At 39.0% G+C, this 22,954-nt stretch overlaps 3 protein-coding genes across 6 annotated transcripts; 1 reads left to right on the top strand and 2 right to left on the bottom strand.

The window, feature by feature from the left end:
• Positions 1-177: 177 nt before the first annotated feature.
• On the bottom strand, positions 178-13,843 carry p4ha3 (prolyl 4-hydroxylase, alpha polypeptide III). 4 transcript variants are annotated; one of them, XR_011917119.1, is made up of 14 exons: positions 13,773-13,843; positions 11,812-11,966; positions 11,472-11,695; positions 7,968-8,117; positions 7,836-7,887; positions 7,566-7,723; positions 7,099-7,275; positions 5,038-5,102; positions 4,747-4,906; positions 4,590-4,652; positions 4,132-4,200; positions 2,679-2,775; positions 2,402-2,595; positions 178-2,210 (listed from the first exon to the last, which is right to left on the bottom strand). XR_011917119.1 is itself a non-coding variant. In XM_072392186.1 (13 exons), the coding sequence occupies exons 1-13, from the start codon at positions 12,758-12,760 to the stop codon at positions 2,140-2,142; spliced, it is 1,629 nt and encodes a 542-aa protein (XP_072248287.1). In that variant the 5' UTR covers positions 12,761-12,896; the 3' UTR covers positions 178-2,139. The 4 variants fall into 4 exon arrangements, 1 of the variants encoding a protein (XP_072248287.1); XR_011917117.1 differs by lacking the exon at positions 13,773-13,843 and adding an exon at positions 12,573-12,899; XR_011917118.1 differs by lacking the exon at positions 13,773-13,843 and adding an exon at positions 12,573-12,899 and having other exon boundaries at positions 11,577-11,695.
• A 1,037-nt stretch (positions 13,844-14,880) lies between these two features.
• Positions 14,881-15,834, bottom strand: or95a1 (odorant receptor, family 95, subfamily A, member 1). Its single transcript, XM_072391687.1, has one exon. It carries the CDS (start codon positions 15,832-15,834, stop codon positions 14,893-14,895), a length of 942 nt encoding a protein of 313 aa, XP_072247788.1. The 3' UTR covers positions 14,881-14,892.
• A 4,502-nt stretch (positions 15,835-20,336) lies between these two features.
• LOC140314124 (diablo IAP-binding mitochondrial protein-like) lies at positions 20,337-22,561 on the top strand. Its single transcript, XM_072392185.1, has 6 exons — positions 20,337-20,662; positions 20,863-20,962; positions 21,073-21,198; positions 21,502-21,612; positions 21,739-21,835; positions 21,963-22,561. Exons 1-6 carry the CDS (start codon positions 20,544-20,546, stop codon positions 22,166-22,168), a joined length of 759 nt encoding a protein of 252 aa, XP_072248286.1. The 5' UTR covers positions 20,337-20,543; the 3' UTR covers positions 22,169-22,561.
• Positions 22,562-22,954: the final 393 nt, after the last annotated feature.

The following is a 22,954-nucleotide window of genomic DNA, read 5'->3' as shown; positions in this document are numbered from 1 at the left end:
TTGAAATAAGAGTCTGCTACAATAAAGTAGCAATCACATTTTAACAGTAAACAAAAAGCTTTCTTTCACATCACCAGCAGAGGGAGGCACTAATCTGCCCATCAATGCCACAAACTAAGTGGAGTGCAAGCCTACCTAAATCCTAAGAGATTTAAAGAAGCACATTGCTATCTAGGCTTCATTTATTTTCTTATTTATTTCCAGCTTGTCAGTCAGTATTGCTCAAAAATGTGTTTAAACCATACAGCAACTCACTGATAGCAGAAATAGAAGAAATCAACTAGATCTGAAAAGTATTCACAACTTTGGAAGATCCACGTTAAAAACGCCTGGTTTTCCATGTGCAAAAGTACTGTATGTGTTTGACAATGTACTGAGGAAGACCTGTGATCTGCTCATGTGTGTTCTAGGTAGCTTGGACAACATTTGAGCATAGCAACAAGTCTCTCAGCTGCCATGTTTGCTGTGGTAACAGCTAGGGCTACTGAGAGAGTGTAGGATGTGTGAAGGATAAACCTACATGCATTCTGGGGAAGGCTGAGATTTATGTCTTAAGAGAGACCTAAAGCCACTTTCCTAGACTTTATGGTTTATTACTTTACAGACTTGACTGTATTAAAAGCTCTGCTACTTTAATTCAAATGGGAAAAATGACCTATGAGTTGCATAGAACACAAAATCAAGTAGTGATTAAAGATGAGTGTCAAAGACACCCAGACAAGTTTAATATTTTTTTACTCTGAAGTATCAAGTTCTTACTTCAAAACTAAATAAAATTGATGATATCTTTTTGCCCCATGATATGTCTATTATTTACAGTTGCAATAAAAAAATGGCCTCACAAATCTATTGCCTTCCTTTTTATTAGCTGTGTGGGAAAATTGCAAAGTCCTGCTGTTAAGTGTGCACACAGGAATGTGCAAAAGGGATCCAGAACATGCCCTGCTCATATATTGTCAGTGTGTGCTTGGAGAGACCAAGATTATAATACTAATCCATGACTGTCAGTCAAACAGCAGGATGTCCCCAAGAAGTGCTTCCCAGAGAGGCAGAGGTGTCTCTGGCTCATATAGTGAATAATGACACTGCATATAACCCACCTCGCTCTGTTTCAGGATGGATTATAAACTACTTCAACGATGATATCTGAGTCATCTGAGAGGTATGCAGAGAGAGTTGGTTGTGTGAGTTCAAACAGGTTCCTAATCACTCTGCACGCAGACGAGCAGGAGATTAATGAGTACCAGCATCTGAAGCTTAGTATGAGGGTGACTTACTGGGTCAATTGTTGCATTGAATACTGAGTTAAATCAAACAAAGAGAGTCTCTCTCTGAAAAAGATGATAACATTGTTCAGTCAGTAGGTAATAAACAGGCACATGTTTAGTCACTGGTTCCTTTGACTCAGTGTGACACGTAGGTCTGAGAACATCACACCCGCTGTTGATAATTAACCACACGGAGAAACATGAGACTCAGATTTTAAGCTCCAGAAACAAGATCCTGTCCTCTACCCAGCAGAACACATGTTCTGTATCAGCTTGTGCCTGCATTTCCCCCAATATTACTCTAAGAAAGACAGCTATTCACACACTTCCAAAAAAAAGAGAAATAAATAAAACACTCCTATTTATCAATGTTTTGAGGTACCATGTGATTCATCCTGACATTTTGAGTATGTTTGTAAATTCTGCATTTTAAAATTAAGTTTTGAGGATAAGCTATTGATTTGTGACACACGCAGAGTGGATTCAGTGCTAGAAAAGTCTTGGATCAGATGTCAGTTTTCAAAAAGCAACAGGTAAACAGTCTTACACAGTTTACTACAGCCAGCCCAGTGTGCAAAGAGGCCTCTATCCAGCTGCTCAAACTCCCCACTAGGAGCATTCGTACTCTCAGGGCTGATAATCAAATGCCGCAGTCGTCCTTTACTACCATGTCCACTGCAGCAGAGTCTGCCATATGTTCCAGGCTCCCTGGGATCCCAGGCTCCAATCCAAAGTGCATGCTGTCTCCTCGTGGGTCCCACCTCCCCTGCCTGTGTGTTAACTTTTTGGCTGCCACCTCCTCTTCGCCTGCAAGTGTGCCTCACAATGTAAAAGGCTCGTACTCTGTGGAGCTCAGCGATCATTTTACCCGTCACTCATCAGGATTCAGGCTGCAGCGATGATGGAACTCTTGGCCGTACTCATGGATCCACTTGTTTGCCACTGGAGCACACAGGAAGAGCAAAACTATGCATAAAACACCTTCAAAACAGTATTAGAAATAACATGAGTAAAACTATTCTTGCCCAAGCGGATTTTCTAACTTTGAGGGATTGCTTTACAATAATTTTCATGAATATTTGATTACACAATATAATATATTATATGATATATACTGTAATTATGAACGGCACCTCCAGCAATTACTTCAGCAGCTGCTTTCAGATGATTAATATCTGGTAGTTTAACTGTTCCATAGACACATTTGATGGTCTGAGCCAACCAGCAGCAGATGTTCAGCTTCCACTGTCTGCACTGCACTCTGCAACATCTCTAAATGCATAATGCAGGACAGATGTGGACTCCTGTATATCAGGACCGCTGAACACTGGATAGGGGTTGTGAGAAGAAGACCACAATGACTTTTTGGCTCTCGTTAACAGCATGGTGACTGAACCCATCAAATCTTACCCCATTTGTCCCCGATAAGCACTGGGCAGCCAGCATGCAGGGTGTCTACATCTCCCTGACCATTTCTATGGAGGTTCCACCAGAAGATAGCAGCTTTCTGTGACAAGAAAATCAAGACAAATCAATTTCAGTGAGTAAGAAATGATTTTCTTCTGATTGTGGGTTGCTATTATTATTATTCATTAATCTTACTATGAAATAAGAAGGTAATACAAATTGTAACTTTTGCTAGTAAATTCAACTAAAGGATCACATTTATTAAAATATAAGTATAGGAATATCATTTCTTAGCATTTTTCATTATTTTGTTAGTTTAGGGTTTTATTAGAGCGATAATCTGGACCTTAAATGACCTTCTGGTTCTAATGGACTGCCTAAAAAGTCACAAAGTCTGATGCGTTTAGCCCTCTGACAAAAGAAACAAAAGCGTATGTGAATGAGAGCAGTTTCACTGAGAATTTGGCTGTAGTAATATGAACTTAAGCTTTACTGTTTTTTCTAATCTAGTTGAGCGTATATACATGCGGGAGTGATTCGATCCCAGAGCGGACTAATTGGTTGTGTTGGGCTGGTTTTGAGAGCTTCAATTTTGTATGATTATGTTTGTATGTTAACATGCAATAAAAAATATATAATAATTCAGTTTCTTCTAGTGTTATTTAAAAAGTGTGCTAAGTGTCTAATTTTGAGCCAGTTCTTTGTATTTTGTCAGCCTTAGAACTGACTGGAGGCAAGATCATAGTTTTATAGTTCAAAATACATTAGAGGGAATTTTAAACAGAAAACAGTGTTGGAAGACATGGTTACGGTAACTCTCAGGTGGCCAAACACCAATGCTTTATTCAGTCTACTCAAAAAAGGGGTGCCTCTCCTTCTGAGTTCTTGGCTTTATCGCTCAAATATGTCCCTGTTCAGCGGTGATGATGCAAGGCCCCTAGGCTTGCATTTCTGACAGGTCAATCATTCATGAAAATATGTGGCTGTTTATTCAATTTGTTGATTGAGCTTGCATTGGAATAATGGCAGAAATAACATGATATATTCAAAGGGATTTTAAGAATTCTCACTGGTGTTCATTACCATGATGGAAACACAACTAACAGTTTAAAATAAAATTCAATCAAAAAAAAGAAGAGAAAAGAAAGAAAGAAAATCTTAGGGCCTAAAGTTCCTTGAACTTTGAAATGCAGCTATACAAATTAATTAAAAACTAAAAAATTAATTAAAAACTAAAAAATTAATTAAAAACTAAAAAAATTAAAAAAGAAAAATAAATAATAGTGACACTCTATCATCACGTTTATGATTTTATTCATATATAAGTTTGTTCAGAATTGCATGAAATTCAGCTATTTTTTTATAGAAACAGAAAATAAATGATCTCACGTTAAAAACAACATGAAGACGAAGGAGGATGCTTGTTGCTCCAGTGAGACAAACGCAGTTTGTTTACCTCCACGACAGGAACGCTGAAGTTGGCGTAGATGAAGGCTGTGGATCCACCTGCCTCGACTGGGCTGAGCTGTGGAAAACAACATTTCATCATCTTGTGTTTACGTGCTCATGTCATGAAAATCCACTCTGTCTGCTGCCCTGTGCAGAGGTCACAATTTTTTAATACAGTTTTAATCTCGCTCATAATATCTACATATTTATCATAAAATTGAAAAAAGAAAAGTTCAATAGACAGGACTAAAAGAAGAATAAAGAAATAAAGTATTCTCAGGATAGCTGCAAAATGTTAATATAGGCAATGAGATCAGACCTAGTCAAAATCTGTCAGTCTGATCCTGTCAGAGTCCTGCTGCCCTCCTGGCAACAACTGAACTATTTGTTTTTAATTTAGACTTTGGAACAGCCAACACAAATCTGCCCAAGAACCTCTGGCTGCAGTTTGTAGATTTTACTCACATATATCATGAAGGTTGCCACGCGATTCCCAGTTTTCAGCTTGAACACAGGACTGGATGGTGACTGGTTTTGTGTCAGTGAAACAGATATAGAAAGCTTCTAAATAGTAGATGTAACCATTGTCAACAAGAAACCAACCAACAAATTATCAACTTACAGTAGCATGGTCAAAATGAGGTTCATAATGGCCACCAATGCCATAATTCACCACTTGGAGGTACTCGCAGTATGGAGGTTTCACGTTCAGCCCCGTGAGCATCGAGATCCTCTGGTCCAGCTTCCCAACGATGCAACGCGCTGAGCCCTTCAGCCATGCACTACAAATAATACATATTGATCAATAGCACCTACTACAGTCCACAGGAAGCTGCACAGTTCCTGCTACATATGGTTTTATTGATATTGAACAAGTATTATTAATGCTAAAAGTCTTGAACATAATATTTACCTCTTGCTGATTCGATAGTCTGCTGTTGCTTGTTTCTCTCCAGCTGCAACCACTGATCTCTTCAACTTGTTAGAAAAGACAAACAACAGCTTCATGACAATGTGACGGTTAAAGCTGCAAACAGGCGACCAAAACAAACACAAAGAGCAGACCAGATGAAGTGCAGAATATCCAAAACTGTCTTCAGGAGGGACATGAATTAAAGTCCACATTTTGTTTTTAGAAGAGCTGCCAACTGGTGGAAAAATATTACTATTAACTGCAAACCAGGAAGAATAATGACAAAGACATCAATCACTCCCAACAGATACCTGTTTCTAATTCAATGCTGTCTTACTGCTTAACATGTCAAAGTGTGAGTCTGGAAATCTGTCCTTCCTGAATCCTCTTTGAGTTATGAGCAGCCACGCTGCCTTCTGCTGATTCAATCTCGTCTAGTATTCAACAGGCACATAGGCTGTTTCTTTTCTTTTTTGTTGCATAAAACTGGAAAGATAATATTCTATGTGGATCATTTTTCCTAATGACACTCAGAAATAGGGCACCTTAAGAAAAAAAAATAGTAAGTTACTCTATTCTAGACACCAATGAATTAACTAAGAACAGACATGAGATCTTTCAGAGTTATATTCAAAATCTCTGTGATCCAGCAAAGTGAAGCGTAAACCACAGCGCTCAGTACCACAGGCCTGTTTTCAATCAGCCGCACAAACCACCAAAATGACTGAATAAGTACAAGGATTTCCATCTGAGAAAGGGATGGAAAAAACAGCCAGACCTAACAGAAAGTGCAGAGGCACCGACTCAGTCAGCCCTCCAAATATTCCCTCAATTGTCTGAGTCAGCAGACAGAGAGCTCTGACGACAACAAACTGTGTATTTTCTGTTGAGTCACATATTTAGATGAGGCTAAGCCATGGTTTACCAGCAGAGAAAAGCCAAGTAATTTGGGCAGTTCAAGGAGTTCCTTCAAGTTTTCATAGTAACGTAACGCTTTAAAGCAGGAAGTAGGCCGACTTTTCATTGAAAGGGTCTTTCTAGAAGGAATATTTTAGCCATTTCAAATGCCAAAGAAACCAACAACTGAGCATTTTACCAAGTAATGTAAGTATTATTATATATGTGGTGTTTATTTTCTATGTAACCACCTTCATTCCTTCTAGTATGATGCAATCCTTTCAGTCTTAATACACACTGTTACCCGTTGACTTCAAGTTTCCCTTTTCAGTCGTCTGATTGCAAAGATAAAACGCACAATCACCAAAAAGGCACATAAAGTATTAAAAGCACAAGCATCCATTATGCACTGTGGACCCATTTAAGCCTTCCAAATAAAACTGGATCGTTATGACAATTGAACTATATTGCAAAGAAGTTGAGCACGACAGCTTATCAGCTTTGTTGATACTTGGATGACGCAAAACACAACGATGGAGGGTGATTTTTTTTTTTTGTTCTCAGTCAGTGGAAATCTGTGTATGTAATAATGAAAAAAATACTTCTAGTACTGCTGAGAGCTGGCCTAGTTGTTTGCAATTTAATTTAAGCCACAGTAAATACAACTGTCAAATGTCCACGAGGCAGGAGGAAATTAACAGAGCTGGAAAATGTCCTGAAATGATAACTATCTGTAAAATTAGTAGAGCCAATTCCAAGTTCCAAGCATGCACTAATTTCCTGAAGAGAAGCCATGAGAACACAACGTCATAAACAAAATGAACAACATGGAAACAGAAATAACAAAACTTCATGTTTGATAAGTGTTCTATGTGAGAGGCACGCAGACTTAACATACTCTATAGAAGAACATAAGTGTCACGAGGCAGCAGCAAACGGAGCTGAACAAACTCAAACTCACACTCTGGTGAACTCTGCTAATGCCAGGCAAACATTTTTCAGATTCATGTTTTCTGAGTTCCATGAGGAAAAGCTCCTCTTTGTGTAGACAAAACTCAGTAAACACGGGTTTAAAAAAACTTTTGAGGATCTCAGTGTTGATGGTAAAAATTGGACATATTGGACACACATGGGCCGTTTCAGCTGCAGGTTAAGAGCACTCACTCCAGGCTGGGCGAGTCTCTTGACGTCCTCAACTTCTTTGTCTGTGATAAAGTCGTGGTAAAGGACCACTCGCGGCCGCAGACTCATCACCTCCCGTTTTACAGGCCGCAGCAGCAGCATGGGATTGTTGTTGGTGAAGAAGTCACAGAATAGTCTGGGGTTTTCAAAATGCATCGGCTGTTGGGAGAAAAAGGAACCTGAAGTCCATTAACAACATCAAACAATGGCCATTTCTTCTTTTCATCAGTCACAACATTGTTATCACATCAGCTTAAATACAGCTTAAAAGCTTAAATTAAAAACTTTCCTAAAATTATAAGATGGTGAAACCATATCATCCTCCAACACTTGAGTTACTATATGTCTGACCATGTAAGTCCAAAAGCATTTGATCAACAGTTGAAAAGTTTGATAGGCATGGCCCTGATCCACAGTATGCATTAAGTTTCACTCATTCAGATAAATACCTGAGAGCCTTGGGTCTGGCAGAGTCTCTCATAAGTATCCCTGGTTCTTAAATAAGTGGCGCTGGGTCTCCTCAGCCTATCACCCCTGGGTGGACCTGCAGCAACCAGCAGCTTCTCATACTTCTTAACATTCTGCAGAACTCGTCCATTATTTGGATCTGAGAAGAAATGCATGTAAATAGTCTCAGATATGAGGTAAAAATAAGTGTGATGAGGGGGTTTTCTAATACAGCACAGTTGGGACAAATGAAAAATGAGTGAAAGATTTACCGTGATGCAGCAACTCGTGGGACAGACTCAAAGCATAGGAAACATTTCCTGTCTGAAACAATGAGAGGAATCAAAGGCTGTGCAATCGATCAAAGATTTTACAAACGTGCATCTCCAAAACATTTGTCTTACTTTGAAGTGGGAGAAAGCCAAGTGATCCAGAGCATCTTCTAAAGTCCCTTCATTCTCGGGGCTCCACTGTCCTCCTGCTCCTCTGAAGAGACGCACAGACTCCTCCAACCACTGCACCGAGTGATAATAGTCTTCCTGTTCATAGGCCACCTGTGTACAGTTACATCAAAATTACTTCAACTTGCTATTTGGCAGTTCAAACAGTCTTTGGTCAGTCAGTACAAGTAAAGCTTGATGAGTGTTGCTAAAATCAGGCACTGAGTCATGGGGATGATTTTAGTTAAAAACCACATTAACAGCAGTCAGGCCAGCTTTGAGCCAGAAACCGACCGGTTTCTTCCATCATGCCCTTCAGCTGGCATCATTTACGCTGTGGTGTGGCTACTATTTTTTTCTAAATGAAATGGAAAAGAGTGTTTGGCAGGTCAGAGGAATGCTGAAATGAGAAAAGGAACATAGAGACCTACACTGATGATATGAAACTTTAAGACCACAGACTATTCACTGACGAATTTCAGTTTTTAATTTTATTTATTTATTCTATTTTTGTTTTTATTTATCTTTTTTATTTTCTATTTATTTTTATTTCGATTTGTTTCTGCAGTACACAGGTCTGTAATGAGATCACATGATTAAATCAAATTTAACATAGCATCATTATTTTAACATTGGCCATTTTGAGAGTACTGTGACAGTTCAGTCCTTACTTTTCCATTTGTCAGTCAGATGATATCATGCACTGTGGATGGTATTCACAGGAAGTAGGAAGTCTTCACAATTTTGCATTCAGGAACATTATTCTGAATTTGCTGCACAATTTGTAAATGCTGTTTTTTGCAGAATGCTGAACCTCTGCCAAACTCAACTTCTGAGAGACTCTGAACTAATGAAGCTAGTGTAGGCCATGATCCTCAATTACAGTGTTAGAGGTTGGTTTGGCTTTCGGTCTCCTTAAAGAACCACTCTACTGTGTCATGGAGCTCTGCTTTAAGACCAGCTCTAAAAATCCTGAGCAGAAAATCGATGTCAGTCTGACTCTGCATTTCAGTAAAACATTGATTTTCAGTCTTTTAACTCATGTAAGAAGAAGAATTCCAACTAAATTTATTTATTTACACTAAAATTATTTCATGAATTTGCTTTCTTTGAATTTGAAAGTTCAAAGAACTGTGGGAGTAGCGAGTTTACCAATCGTCTGCAGGCGTTTGAAGCTAGCAGCATTCGACTAAATAAGCAGATTCTTTAACATAACCTAATCGGATCTGTGACTGAGCTGTTGATGGTCATGTTGCTGCAAGTGAACCAGGTTTTAAACATGAATGCATTGCTGCTTTTATTTAGACTATTTGTAGATGAGGATACATGCCTAAGCAGTATTTGGGAAATCACATGTAGAAATCTACTATGGCTGGTTATAAATCAGCTTTTAGGCTAATTTGATTTGATAAAATAGGTAAACAGACAGCAGCTACATGGAAACAGAGTGGAATGTTACTCCTGTCGTCAGATTCCTGGAGACTTTCAACAAATTCTCCACAAGATCAAATCTCTGACAGAACCTCACTAACAGAGTTATCTACTTATATCTTTACCTATTTTTATACTTTACACCATTTATCTGGGAGCTCTTGAGATCTTCTGGGATGGGCAGAAGAAAACAATGCAATGAACTTTAAAAAAGCCTAGAAGAAGACTCAGCTGTCCCTCAATTCAAATTAAACTCACAAGCTTCAAACTTCTATCATCAAACCTTGACGCTTTCGAACAGCACTCTAACAACCACCTAAAAGCTCCTTTACAGCAAGCACCTTAAAACTAAGCATGTCTGTTCACAGACTGTCTCAGATAATCTCAGCTTCTGTAAAAGTGAAGCCTCTCTCTGCTTTTTGTAGTGTGAGATAATGTGTTTTCCATACAAGAGGATGTCTATCCCACACTGTGCCCTGCCCTCACACATCACCACTGTACAAAAACAGTGGAATGTATTGTGGAGAAATCTCTTTTTCTTCCCTACTTGTTGAACAGTATCTATCCTCACATGAAGCGGATTATCATGCACGCAATTGGAAGAATCCCACTTTTTCCAGGCTGATTGGCTGAGCTCCCACCACACAGTGACTGACAGATCTGGAATAAAACCAATGCAGACCTTTGGAATGGAAAATTAATCAAAGAGGGAAAACTTTCACAGAAACATCTTCTAAATTGCTCTCCATTTACCACACTTAAATGTGCAAGTGCTGCATATTATTTTAATTAAAACTGATCCATCAGGGTGAGAGTGTTGAACATAATATTTCTCTAATAGATTTAGGAAATATGTGACCATTAACCATCACTGGCATATTTATTCAAGTACTGTATTCCTGTAGAAATCGACTTATTGCTTCTACTTTTTGGTACGTTACAGATGTACCTTACTATGTTTTACTTTACAACATTTACAGCAGTATACAAAATGTGGGCTCCCTGTCTGATCAGTACTGAGTTAACAAACCCTTTGGCATTTACCACAGCTTGACAAAATATTTTTGGAGCAACTACATATTTTTCTGGTCACGTTTAAGGGATTTTAAAACATTTTTCCTGCAAAAGGCCTTAAATTCTATGAGATTATCTCACTGTCTTGCACACAATGTTATTTTGAGGTGAATCCACAGATTTATGATGATGTTTAGGTTGAGGGGCTATGGGCACCCTGTCATGCAAGCCCAAAGCATGACACTGATCCAGCTTGACAGCTGGAGAAGTTTATGAAGCAGAAACAGTTATCCTCTAAGTCTTAAATTCTCTAAGTCTGAAGGTCTCTTGCAGTTGAACATGAGATTTGATTTGTCTCTTTTGGAATCCTACAAAACCTCATCTTGACCTCCATCTTTCCTGCTTCTAAGTACTAGAACAAAAGCCTGAAAACACTTTTCTATCTTTTCACAACTGTCTCCTGCTTTGTGAGCAACAACAATTCTAATTACATAGTTATTCTTTAAAGAAGCACTTGGCTTCTGGATACATCTGAATGAGGTCTGAGGGCTTCGAACGTTTTGTATAATCTGACCTTTCCTAAAAGTGACTGCGAACAATCCATAAACTTAACAAGTTACTTAAGGCTCTACCCAGAAAGCACTGAAAGTTCAACAAATTATAGCCTGTAGTTCTGCTGGCATTAGATTGAGAAGAACCATAAACAAACGCTGAGAGAATGTTTGCACAAGGTTATGCAGCGGTATGCAGCAAAATCACCAGTGCTGAATTAACTCTGAGAGAGTTGAATTAATGCTGATCCAACCAAATGGAAACATTTTGCTGAGTTTCCCCAAAGGTCCCCATAAAGACGTTAGTGGACGGAAAATTTTAGGCTAAACAAAACATACAAAAAAAAAAAAAAAGTTATATTCATGTCAGACAAACTTTCCTGGTAGGAAATACAAACATCCCAGCAACAAAAAAACCAAGGCTATTGAAATGCTGTGGAATGACTGCTGAGTTAGAAACTATTCATGATACCTTCCCAACCAGAAAGCAGTCATCACCAGTCAGCGAGACGGACACCGCAGGCATGCAGACATCAATCGCCTCGCCATCAGTGACTCTCTGGAAACGACCACTCACAAGGCTCGAAACTTGGAGAGAATACACATCCTGGAGCCTCATCAGCCCATTTGCAGCCCCCTGGAGGTCCTCCACTTTGGGCAGATCAGCCTCTTGCTCCTCGTAACTGGACCTGAGGGCTGGACAGTGAGGAGTCAAAAGGTGAACAAGGGGGGTTTGGTAGTGACAGCTGAGAGGAGTGACTTTAGATATCACAACCAGATGTGTCTGTCAAGAAAGGGGGCGGAGGGCTAACCTTGTGTGTTCTCCATGGCTTCATTGCTGTAGACGACATTCAGCCACTCTGAGCGCAGGCGCTTGATGAGGGTGAAGGCCACCAGCGGGTTCGCCATTGCAGGCGCCGGGCCTTGATAAAGTTCTGTGTGCAGGTCAGACACTTTGGAATAAAAGCTGCATGAAAGACGAGATTGTGGAAATTAAGAGGTACTCACACATGGCCTTCATCAGACCAGAGATACTACAACTGGTACTTTATTAAAGTACATGAAAAAGGATAAATAAAATGTCATTTAGGCCAACTAAGTATTAAATTGTGAGGTTCTTTGATGGACTGTTCAGGAGAGGACCAAAAGAGACCAAAAGAGCATCCCCATTAAATCAGTTGTGTTACACACATTAACTGTAAAGGAATGCATTATTTTCAGTGTGTTCTTTGCACAACTTATTGCAAAGAAAGTCACTAAACTGAATTTACAGGGTCAATTACAAAAACACATCAGATTTAGATTCTCTGATATTCCCACAAAAACCAGACATACGCTGTCCTCATCATTTCCGCTTTTTCCATCATGATTCACTGTGACTGCAGCACCTCCTGTACCACGAAACCATCACCACAGTCTTAGAATAAACTATTTTAAACTAAGACAAAGCAGTCTTCGAGCAGTCTTTTTCTTTATTTTTTCTGACAGAAAAAAACCCCAACTGCAAGCAAATGAAAAGTGTGTATCTGTATAAGAAATGGGCCACGTCTATCTCCGTGTAAGCATCACTCACCGCTTGACGTCCTCCAGTCTCTCCAACTCATGGTCAATATAAGTCCGCAAGTAATCGATCAGTTTCCGCTCAACACTGATCGCCTCCTTTACATTCAGCAGCGAAGTATACATTTCTCCTACAGATTTGGGTATTACAGAAACAATCACGAGAGCGCAGATAAAGTAAACACGCGGAGGATTCTTCATCTTTTTCCTCTGCAGCTTCACTGGTTTTTGACCGTCTCTCTGTCCTCTGAGCTGCTCCGAGACCCTGCAGGGTTTGCCCCTGCCTCTCCAGATCTGAGATCAGTTTTCGCACTGTGTTTATCTGACTGACCTGCAGCCCGAATGTATTCTGTACAATTACTTTGCAATAATCTTACTCTATAATGGCATGACATTTGTGGAGTTCTGTGGAGGCTGGTTCTAATTAAAAACAGATCATTCAGGTTTTGCTCAGGTTCATACAAACAAATGGCGCCTTTCAATGGTGTCATTATGAGACGGATTATTTTTTTATTTGTATTCCTCATTAAACTGTAGGCGAAAAGTTTGTCCCGATAAAGTCAAATTAAGTCGCACTTCTTCGTAAAGTTTGGAGTCACAGCGACATCTATTGGGGAAGATTTTCTACAGCAAACAAACTGCAGCTCTGAAGCTCTGCAGTCAACACATTCTGCAGTGACTGTAAAAGTGCAGTGTAAAAAGTTATCCATTGTCTCTCTATGTTTAAAGTGCTACTGAGATGTGATTTGATGTGCAGAAAAAACTATATAAACACCCAGAAAACTGTGCTGGTAACCACAGACAATCGTTCTTTTATAAACATTAAAAAAAAAGGAAAAAGGTATTATTGTTGAACTTAAATAAATGTTGCCTTTAGAATTTCCCTTTCACAAAAATAAAGTTAAAATGATTAACCTCGTATACACTATAGTAGTAGAGCAAAAAATGTACACACAGTACACAGAGACATGATGGTTACAGCAGCTGGATGGTTATTTACTCATTTATAAACTCATTTGATTTAGAAAAAAAGATACAAGTATCTATTAAGGCCTGTTTTATTCCAGAAAAAAATACCCAATGACATTTACATACAGCTTATACAGCAAGCAAGGCTTTACAGAAAATTTAGACTCTTAAAAAAGTGGATCAAGAGCCAGAAGCTGTTGCACAGTTAATCATCAAACCTGCACTGAGAGCCCCACATGTTTACAGAAAACTATGATGAGCACCAGAGCTGCTGCCAAGCTGCATTTACCTCAAATTTAGTCACACAATTGAGAAATATTTGGAGTGCTGGTGGCACTGATCTGCAGCCTCTCTCTGGTTTATATTTAACAGACCTGTAACATGTTGACTTTGTCCGTAAACAGTGCATAAAATAAATGGGTCATGACTGCCTTCACAGCAGGAACAAATAGCAATTCACCATAATTCTTATTTAGAGAATTGCAAATTTCTAGTTTTCGGTGTCCTCAGACTGTGAAGATGAAGTGATGTGACATAATATTCATTTAGAGGGGAGGGATGAGAGTTAATATTCTAACATCACTTCAGCAGGTTACACTTAGTCATTTTCAAGGCCATTAAAAGACCACAGAGAATTCAAATTAATACCAGTTTTATTTGAAGTGTAAAAGCAAATCAGTTGGGATAATATGATAAAAAATTACTTCCTGTTTAATGACATTTTCATAAGAATTGTCCAGTAAAGAAAAAGCAAAGACTTCTAATAACGTAAGTGATTCTGGATCTAGTAAACGGAAAAATGGATCAATAGCGTGGTTTCTGAAATATGTCACATTAATGAGACGATACCTTACACTCTTTAATAACTACTTCACCATGTCTTACATTTTGAATACATTTCCAGATGTTCAGATTGATGCTGGAGCTGTTTTTACTTGTCGTCATCCTGCTGTTTGCCTTTTTAGTGTTAAGTTTGTCCTTGTATGTGTTTTTCTGTTGAAATATAGCAGAGGGACTGTAACAAAAAGGACATAAACTCTGGAAGACAATCACATATATTCCCAGCTAAAGAAGATTTAAATTAGCTCTTAATTAAAGAAATCAATTTGAGAAATGCCTTTTGTGCATTTTAGTTGACCTTTCATCAGTTAAGAAGCACATCTGTCTGTGGATGAGCATTCTTTTCATTCATATAAAGGCTTTCCAGCTGTTTTAGGTACATCGCACACAGCATAATTTCAGCATACAAACCCGATTAGTCTTCATATTGATTTGTGATTGTTTTCTCAAAAACTGTTTTTTAAGACCTTCACATACGTTACAAAAACATCTTTTGACATCTTCTATTTAATTTGAGGAAAACTTCATGAGCTTAAGACTTGGGATTTTTTTTTTTTTGAGCAGCAGAGGAACGTTTTCCTTATGTGGCCACTGAGGTTCTGATCTCTGAAGCCATAGATGAGTGGGCTGAGAAAGCGTGGGATTAGAATAAAACAGAAGTAATTAAAAAAGGCGATGTCTTCTGTCAGCCAGTTTGCGTAAAGCCTTATGATAATTTCAGTGATGGGGTGAGTGAAGGCCAGCATGCACAGCAGCAGCTGAAAGCCATGCAGCAGCACAGTGTGCATGGCCTTGCTTACAGACAACCGGTCCTGCCGCAGCTTCCTGGTTTCCAGGAGGATTCTTATGTAGGTAAAGAGAATAATAACAGCCACCACTGCAAAGAAGAGGGCATTCACAACAGCTCTTAACAGTCCCTGGATTGGGGATGAGTTGATACTAGTAGTTTTGCAAAGCACAGGAGTTGAGAAGACATCCACAGCGGGATCTGATCCCTTGATGGAATACTCTAGGACAGGGAAAATGAAGCTGACGGACCACAGAGACAGAATAATTATCCAGATACGGTCTGAGCGCCAGGCGATCGGGCACTGCAGAGGATAGAAGATGGCAACATAACGCTCCAGTGACATTGTGGCCAGGATTAAGAGCGTGTTCTGGAACGTGGCAGTGGATATGAAGAGCAGAGGGAGACAGTACACAATAGCAAATTTCACCCGACCCATGACAAAGAGGAAAAGTAGCACAGAGGAGATTATCTGCAAGGTGTCATTGATCAGCATGTGTGCAAACAGGATGTAACGGGAAGTGTCCAAGAACTGCCTGTGAGAGGCAAAGATGTGCAGCATGACAATAATACAGCAAAGGAAGATGCAGAAGAAGGGGATGACCACAAACACCTTGATGATGACAGATGGGCTTTTCTGGGAAGTCGCATTGACAGGAAGTTCAGTCAGATTCTGCATTTTGTCTCTATAAACTGGAGCACACCTGTTCAAGAAAAATACACCCTAAATTTCTACAGAAAGAAATGAAAGAAAAATCCTACAAAAAGTAACTATACAGTTAGATTTAGAATTGACATCTCAGACAAAATTCAACGTACAGTTTATAAAGGACTTCAGAATAAATTAATGAATTCATCTTTTTTTTAACATACAGAAATCACATGTCCATATTCAGAATGTTTTACTCACTTTAGAGGAGCTCAGGCTTATCTTCTTCTCATCGTGAATCATGTCATAAGCAGGTAGCTTTTCAGGGACAATCTTCCCCTTATCCGATGTGTTGGGCCACATTCATATATGTTTACTTAGACGTAATTCCCCCAGAGACAAATTGCTATCGTCATTAAGCATTGTGTTTGTCTTCGGCAGCAAATTACAAAGAGCTTAATGATGAGATTCATGGAAAAAAGTTTTTAAAAAAGAGTCTTAATTGCTTATTCAGCATTTGCAAAAAATAAGATTAGGTTAAACTAATTTTGTTTTACTTTTCTCTGTTAAAATTATTTAAATGCACAACACAATTTTCAAAGTCATGAAGTTTGTCACACATTCACCCATTCATTTACAACTCTGTAGCTGAATTTCATTATGAAAGGCCAACAATGACGGGACCACATGAGTTGTCTTTCTATCAGTGTGAGTGAATGGCAAGAAAATGTTTGATGTAAGTAAGCACATTTACTATAGAAGTACTATATGGACGCATCTTTACTTTACCTGAGTGTTTTTTTTTAAATGCAGTTTTGTACCCCATTTGTCTTTTGTCAAGTTTCTACTTACTTCAGTTGCTAAAATGAGGTATATGAACTGCCGCCATATCAGTCGCTGTTGATCAGTCACAGAAGAATTTTACAATATGCTACAAAAAGCTGATAATGACAGTCAAGCCCATTGCCAATTTATGGTGATTTCTGTTTTGAATCTGCAGAGCACCACCTGCAGTCTCAGAAAGATAAGGTCAGACAGTCTGTATGTTCTGTATGGAAGACTGGAGGAGGCAATCCTCACAAAGTGGAGCTGTAAACACTGTAAAGGACAGATGAAATGACAAGCTAATAAACTTTGAGGAGAGGTTAGCAAGGGGTTAGTGGGGGCTACTCTCTGTTCGCCCTGGCCAAGCAAGCATGCAGTCACTGCTGCTTGTGGGTGGAGATGTGGAAAGAGGCAATTTACGGTGAATGAAACCGGAGGGGCTTAATAACTACTGGAGGGGGACTATGAGATCTGAACGGTGCATTCAAAATCTGCTGTGAATTACCAATAAAACAGCGTGTTGTGACATGTCTCATATTTCAGGGTAAAGATGAACAACCACACGCCCATTTAGATGGAAGGATTTGTTGGTACAGTGAGAACATTTTACCACAGTGAAGTGTCAAACTCTTCTCAAAATGGAAGTAGGTCATAGGTTGACAATGTATATGGCCTGATTCAACTACAGAGACCATCAAGGAAACAAAACTTAGCTTAATGTATCATAAGGTAGATATTGTTGGGTGTATTCAGGCCTTGTGATGTTCAGAACACACTGTTATTTTTGGAACATTGCTTACTCTCAGATTACTGCTTTACGACTGCATTTGGATGCTGGACTCACGTCAAAATCAGTGAAAAGAGGTTTGGAGGAAACTACTCCATCATCATCTGTGAAGCCCACTGAAATGGTTAAACTTTTAGGGCTCTTGAATTGGCTTCAGCACTGGACAATCAAATCAACCCTTTCAAGGATGTGTTTGAACACTTGAGCCTTTTCCAGCTGGAAGGGGAGCTGACTTATTGATTGTTGGCAGCATGCTGATTTTGCTGAGTAGACACTTTCAAGAGAGCTGGGTCACTTGTTCCAACTGTGTCTCCTCAATGAACCTCTGAAAACCACTGAGTAATGCGAGGTGGCAATGTCAGCCATCTTAGCTTTACTTTCAGATTAGAAGTTGGTGTGGAAGATTTAATAGAGACAGTTGATGTTAAAGAAGTCTCCAATGACTTGATCCCTACAGGGTCACTGAGACTTAGTCATCCTATATTCTTAAAAAGAGGCATTTCTACTCTATCTAAATCTTCCAGATGCCATATAATTTCTGATGGAACAAAACATGCACAAAATATGAACGAGCACCATTTTATGTGCTGAAAAAGTGCTAAAACGACTTTTATCTGACTGGTTATTATAAAATATACAGTACATACGTCATGGTTCATGGGTTTTTGTGTTTCGGTTTTCCTATGTGATGGTTTTCCTTTGTGCCTTTGCCAGATCATTGAGGTTGCTGTTGCTGTCGATGTCTTTGTTTCCCTGTGGTAACTGTCAGTCCTTCAGTCAATGGTTTGTCCGCCTGTCAATCAGGCTTCCTTTGTTTTTATTAGTTCTATTAGTTTGTTCAGTCATGGTCTGTTTTTTAGTTTGACTTGTCCTGCCTTTGCAGCATCCTTAGTTGTTTCAATAAAGCTACCATTTACCGTCACTGCCAGTCTTCATCTCCTTTCTCTGGTAGTCCTGCGTTTGGGTTCAAACATCTACTAGAACACAAATCCTGACAATATATGGATAAATGGGCTGATGGTAAAGGCTTAGCTAAAGTTCAAACATGCAGAAAACATGGGCTACTGTCATGCACATAACAGAACAACTGCTCACATCAGGGTCAAAGCGTGTTGGACTTGACGTCTGTTTGGTTAAACACATATATCATAAAAACTGTTGCAGGATTATGACTAAACATTTCAGGATTTTATGTATGTTATTGTTTACTGGATGGTTGCTGTTCTAAATTTGAATAATGGAATATTTACGATACTATTATTACTTCTAACTAGAATTATGTATAAGGGAACAAAGAAGATGTGCAAAACAAAAGTCAATGGCATTTTTAATTAAGTAAGAAAGATGTTGGTAATCATGTAAGTTCCCGATTCTGTGGTTCAAGTTTTTAAGAAAGCTTTGAAGCTAAATGAAAAATAAAGAGTAGATATTATGGTTGCTGGGTGAGACATCAAAGATTTGAGAACAGGATCGGGCTGAATCTGTCTCATATCTGGGAATAGTGCAACCGGGAGAATCAGTTCTGTACTTGCATGCCTGCTTGCACCTTTGTTAAGTAAAAAAGTAGAAAAATACCCTGAAAAACACTAACGGGACATAAAAAAATCAGCTAAATTTGTTGTACAGGACTATCTTTTCTGACAGTGTTCCAGTGCCGCACTCTTATACAACAGTGCTGTGATCAGTGATCACAGTGGAGAGCTTGAAGGTATTGTTTTAGAAAAATGATGATGCAGTTCATTAGAAAATGTCTCAGCTGGCTGAATAAGTGCGCAGAGCTGTTGTGAAGCACAGTGTTATCTGCAGCACAGTGTAAAAGCAGGTCCTGACAAGTTCTCAACATTCAAGTTGATCATTAACAAAAAGCTCCTAAACGCAATTGAGCAACCTGAAGTTTTCATTTGTTTGTCACACAAGTTGACTCTGTTGAGAACAGCTCTCTTGGTTTCGTCACCTTTTTACGTAGGTTCTGCGTCAGTTATCAGGGCTGTGGGGGATTGAACCAAAATCTGCCCAAAACAAACTTTTCTCCACTGGAGGAGCACAGACAGTGGAGAAATAGCATAAGAAATTAAGGAATAAAGACAAAAGATGGAAGCGAAATAAACATATTAATTACAATATGTGAGTAAGTTTTCTTAAAATGCATTTCCCGATCACATTTTGTATTATATTTTCTGATGGATTTTTATAATTATTTATGGATTTTTTATGGAATGTCCAAATCATTGTCAGCAGGAAGCAGGAAGCTTTGTAAAATCAAAATAAAACTATGTTTAGAAACTGTGAATGTGTTTTACAAGTATTTCATATTCCATATTAAAGCACTGATTATGAGGTCAAGGAAAATGACTTCTTCTTCATTTTTGACTGCGTCTTTTCCAAACAGCTGAATGAATTCCCACCATGAGGTGAGCTGCCTTCAGCTCACTTTAGATTTCAGTAGCAGAATATTCTTGATCAGCCAAGACCAGATCAGATTGAAAATGCAAATGCTCCAAAACAAGCAAGATCGCTGCAGCACAGTCCTGGCATAGCATTTCAATAAATGATGAAAAAGATAAAGAAGTGGGCCTTCTGTCAAGGCTTAAAAGTTCAAAACTGAACACAGTCATAAACTGCAGTGTAGCTGAAACAGGAGATGACATATCTTAACTAAATTATCACCTGAAGATTATTTTTGCTTCAACAAACTAGCTGAACCCCTGTCTTGTGCATGCACTCACATACACGATCAAAAAACAGATCAAGAGAGGTAGGCTTGAGAAGGTGCAGGTCAAACCACCACCATCAGGTTCTCCAACCTGCACGTATCAGTGGAGCTGTGTAGATAAAGGCAAATACGCACATTTGCAGACAGTGTCAACAGATCAATGTCTTTTACGTCATGAGCGGGTGCTGGGGCCTTACAAATACCCACAGGATGCAACAGTTGTCACTCACTGAGCAGACTCCAAGCTTTCTGGCTGAGAACAAGACTGCTTCTTTCATTCTACAGAGACAAGGCAACAGCGAGTGGACAGCTGATACTTTGAAATTTCAGAGAAAAGAAAACCTGCAGTTAGAAAAATAATTCAATAGATTTGAGCAAAGTCTGTAAGTGCAGCGGAACTCATTAATCTGCAAAATGCAAGCTGTCCGTCAGTGTTCGGTGTGTGCTAAGCGTGCTGCTGGAGGACTTGTGCAAAGCCAAATGGACAATTCAGTGCTGCGCAGGAAAGAGGCAGTCTGCGTCCGCTTCCTCGGGTAAGTTATAAATGAAAGGCATTGATGTTTTGTTCTGTATTTGGTTAAGATACAAACATGATTCTCGCTGCTGGCTGAAATTGAATTTACCTGAAAATTTGTCAGACTGACAAACTGAACTTGCAATATGATTATTTAATGGATTTGATCCTTATTTGTGACTGTAAAACCTGGCTTACATTGTCCTAAATTTTCTGCAGTACTGCTGAGAGCAGGAGACCTGGAGTCCAAAAGTCTGGAGATCTGAGAAAACCTTCTCACATGAGCTTGGCATCTTTGAGTGTTGGCCATGGGCTTATGGTGAGTGACCTAACATGATTATGAAACACAGTGCACCAGACCAATCTCCTGCAACTAACTGTGAGAAAATTGTAAGTTGTTGAAACAGTTTTTTCCCCTCTGTTTTTTAGCAAGTGGAGGACCTCTCTTATAACTCGCTGATCAAGAGAGCCACCTCAGTGGTGATAGATAGCTCCAGTTCTTTCCTCTCTCAGGCCACCTTGGCTCTCACTGATGCCCTCACAGACTACTCAAAGGTTTGTTTTCATCGAAAGCGAAACATTTGATGCAGATAAAAGCTTAGGTTCTTCAATTTATATAGCATAATGACTATAAATGTAATATACTGCAGCAAATCTAATACTACATTCAACACCAGTTTTAGAAGGCTCAATGATACAAAGCAGTTTAAACAGAACAAATCCTTTTTTCATGTACAAAATGAACAAACTGTGAAGCTAAAGTCATACTGCTGCTCTAACTGTTTAATCAAAACTCAAAAAATCATTGTTGCTTTTCATTGATTTGACTGTTTTTGTCCTCCTGCTGTTTGCTAACAGGCTGTGCATTCACGCATTGCTTTCCAACGACAATATTTGGCCTCACTGGGAAAACTGAGCCCTTCAGACGAGGAAACACTACAGCAGGCGATTGGTGGATGGCGTGCAGAGGTGTGTGTTAAAGATGTTGAAAACAAGCCCAAGAAATACTTTTTGCATCAGTCTTGTGAAGAATTATCTTTTATCAAAAACATGCATTTGTTGCATTAATTTTGCTTCACCTCTGCTTCCTGACAGGCTGCTGAGAGACTGGATGAATGCAAACGTTATGAATCCACCTGGATCAATGCCGTCAACTTGTGCAAAATGGCAGCTGAAGCAGCATACAGCGCAGGTGGGTGAAATATGCAGTCATATTCAGGTGCTCAGGCTTGAAATTGTGTTGAAATCTGGTGTATTTATAACTTGAGTGATTTGTCAGAAATGTAACAAAATTTGTGTTTGCATCTCTGTGTCTGCAGGAGCCCAGCAGGCGTCCATCTCAGTCAGGGCAAACATTCACGTGGCCCAGTCGCAGGTGGAGGAGGCGAGAAAAATGTCAGCAGAGGCTGACAAGAAGTTGGCTGAGACTAAAGTGGACGAGATCCAGAGGATGGCAGAATACGCTGCTTTCCTAGAGGACAATGACGAGCATGAGGTGCACGAGGCTTATCTACGAGAGGACTAAGATGAACAGAGAAGATACTGGAGAGCCAAAGGGAAATTGTTTTCAAATGAAAACTTTGACCTATGAACAATACTTTTCCCACTTTGGCTTCTGTTTTCAGTCTGTGACATATATATAAGCTGTACATATTCCATTAACAGAGAGAAAATCTAATTCTGAAAGGGAAATCAACCTAATAGCACTTTGGAATTGCTTGCTGTTGCAGCACTATTTAAAACTATTTATTTGATTTGTGAATACCAACAAATTGTTGAACGGTATGACAACAAGATGATCGGATAACGTTTTGCTGTACCTATTCTGACATTCTATTTTTTATAAAAAACATTTTGTGTATTGTTGTTTTTCATTGTAAACATAATGTCAGAAAAATAAATGAAAACAGAAAATGCATTCACTGGTGTTTGTTTGAATATATAAATTAGCATAAATTGGCAAATTAACCTTTGACCAAATGGATAGAATTTAAATATTTAATACATGAGTCATGATGCGATATACACTAAAGCAGAGAATTGATTAAGAAAATTCAGTTCAGTTTTATTTCTATTGTGCCAAATCACAACAAATATCATTTCAAGGCACTTTTAAAGATGCAGTCCAGTTCAAGCCAATTAAAAGCCAACAAGAATCAATTCAATTCAAATGAATGAAAATCCAATTCAGACAATGCCAATAATTAAAAAAGATGCATTCGTGCAAAGGAAACCAACAGATCACATCAAAACCTCTCTTCAGTTAATTTCCCCGCCGTGAGCATGCACCAGACAGAAGAGAATGTAAAAT

Source organism: Leuresthes tenuis, unplaced genomic scaffold, assembly GCF_036924035.1.
Source record: "Leuresthes tenuis unplaced genomic scaffold, fLeuTen1.0.hap1 SCAF_9, whole genome shotgun sequence".
Lineage (NCBI taxonomy): Eukaryota > Metazoa > Chordata > Actinopteri > Atheriniformes > Atherinopsidae > Leuresthes > Leuresthes tenuis.
The sequence above is the reverse complement of the archived record's forward strand: the minus strand, read 5'-3'. Positions and strand labels throughout refer to the sequence as shown.

What these genes read in the sequence shown, in the direction of transcription:
- or95a1 (XM_072391687.1), bottom strand. Translation starts at nt 15,834, where the DNA reads ATGCAGAATCTGACTGAACTTCCTGTCAATGCGACTTCCCAGAAAAGC.
- p4ha3 (XM_072392186.1), bottom strand. Translation starts at nt 12,760, where the DNA reads ATGAAGAATCCTCCGCGTGTTTACTTTATCTGCGCTCTCGTGATTGTT. An exon ending in TGGCTTTCTCCCACTTCAAA is followed by an intron (nt 7,888 to 7,967) that starts GTAAGACAAATG and finishes TCATTGTTTCAG; the next exon opens with ACAGGAAATGTTTCCTATGC. An exon ending in TGGCAACCTTCATGATATAT is followed by an intron (nt 4,201 to 4,589) that starts GTGAGTAAAATC and finishes TGTTTTCCACAG; the next exon opens with CTCAGCCCAGTCGAGGCAGG.
- LOC140314124 (XM_072392185.1), top strand. Translation starts at nt 20,544, where the DNA reads ATGCAAGCTGTCCGTCAGTGTTCGGTGTGTGCTAAGCGTGCTGCTGGA. An exon ending in GTGTTGGCCATGGGCTTATG is followed by an intron (nt 20,963 to 21,072) that starts GTGAGTGACCTA and finishes TCTGTTTTTTAG; the next exon opens with CAAGTGGAGGACCTCTCTTA. An exon ending in TTGGTGGATGGCGTGCAGAG is followed by an intron (nt 21,613 to 21,738) that starts GTGTGTGTTAAA and finishes GCTTCCTGACAG; the next exon opens with GCTGCTGAGAGACTGGATGA.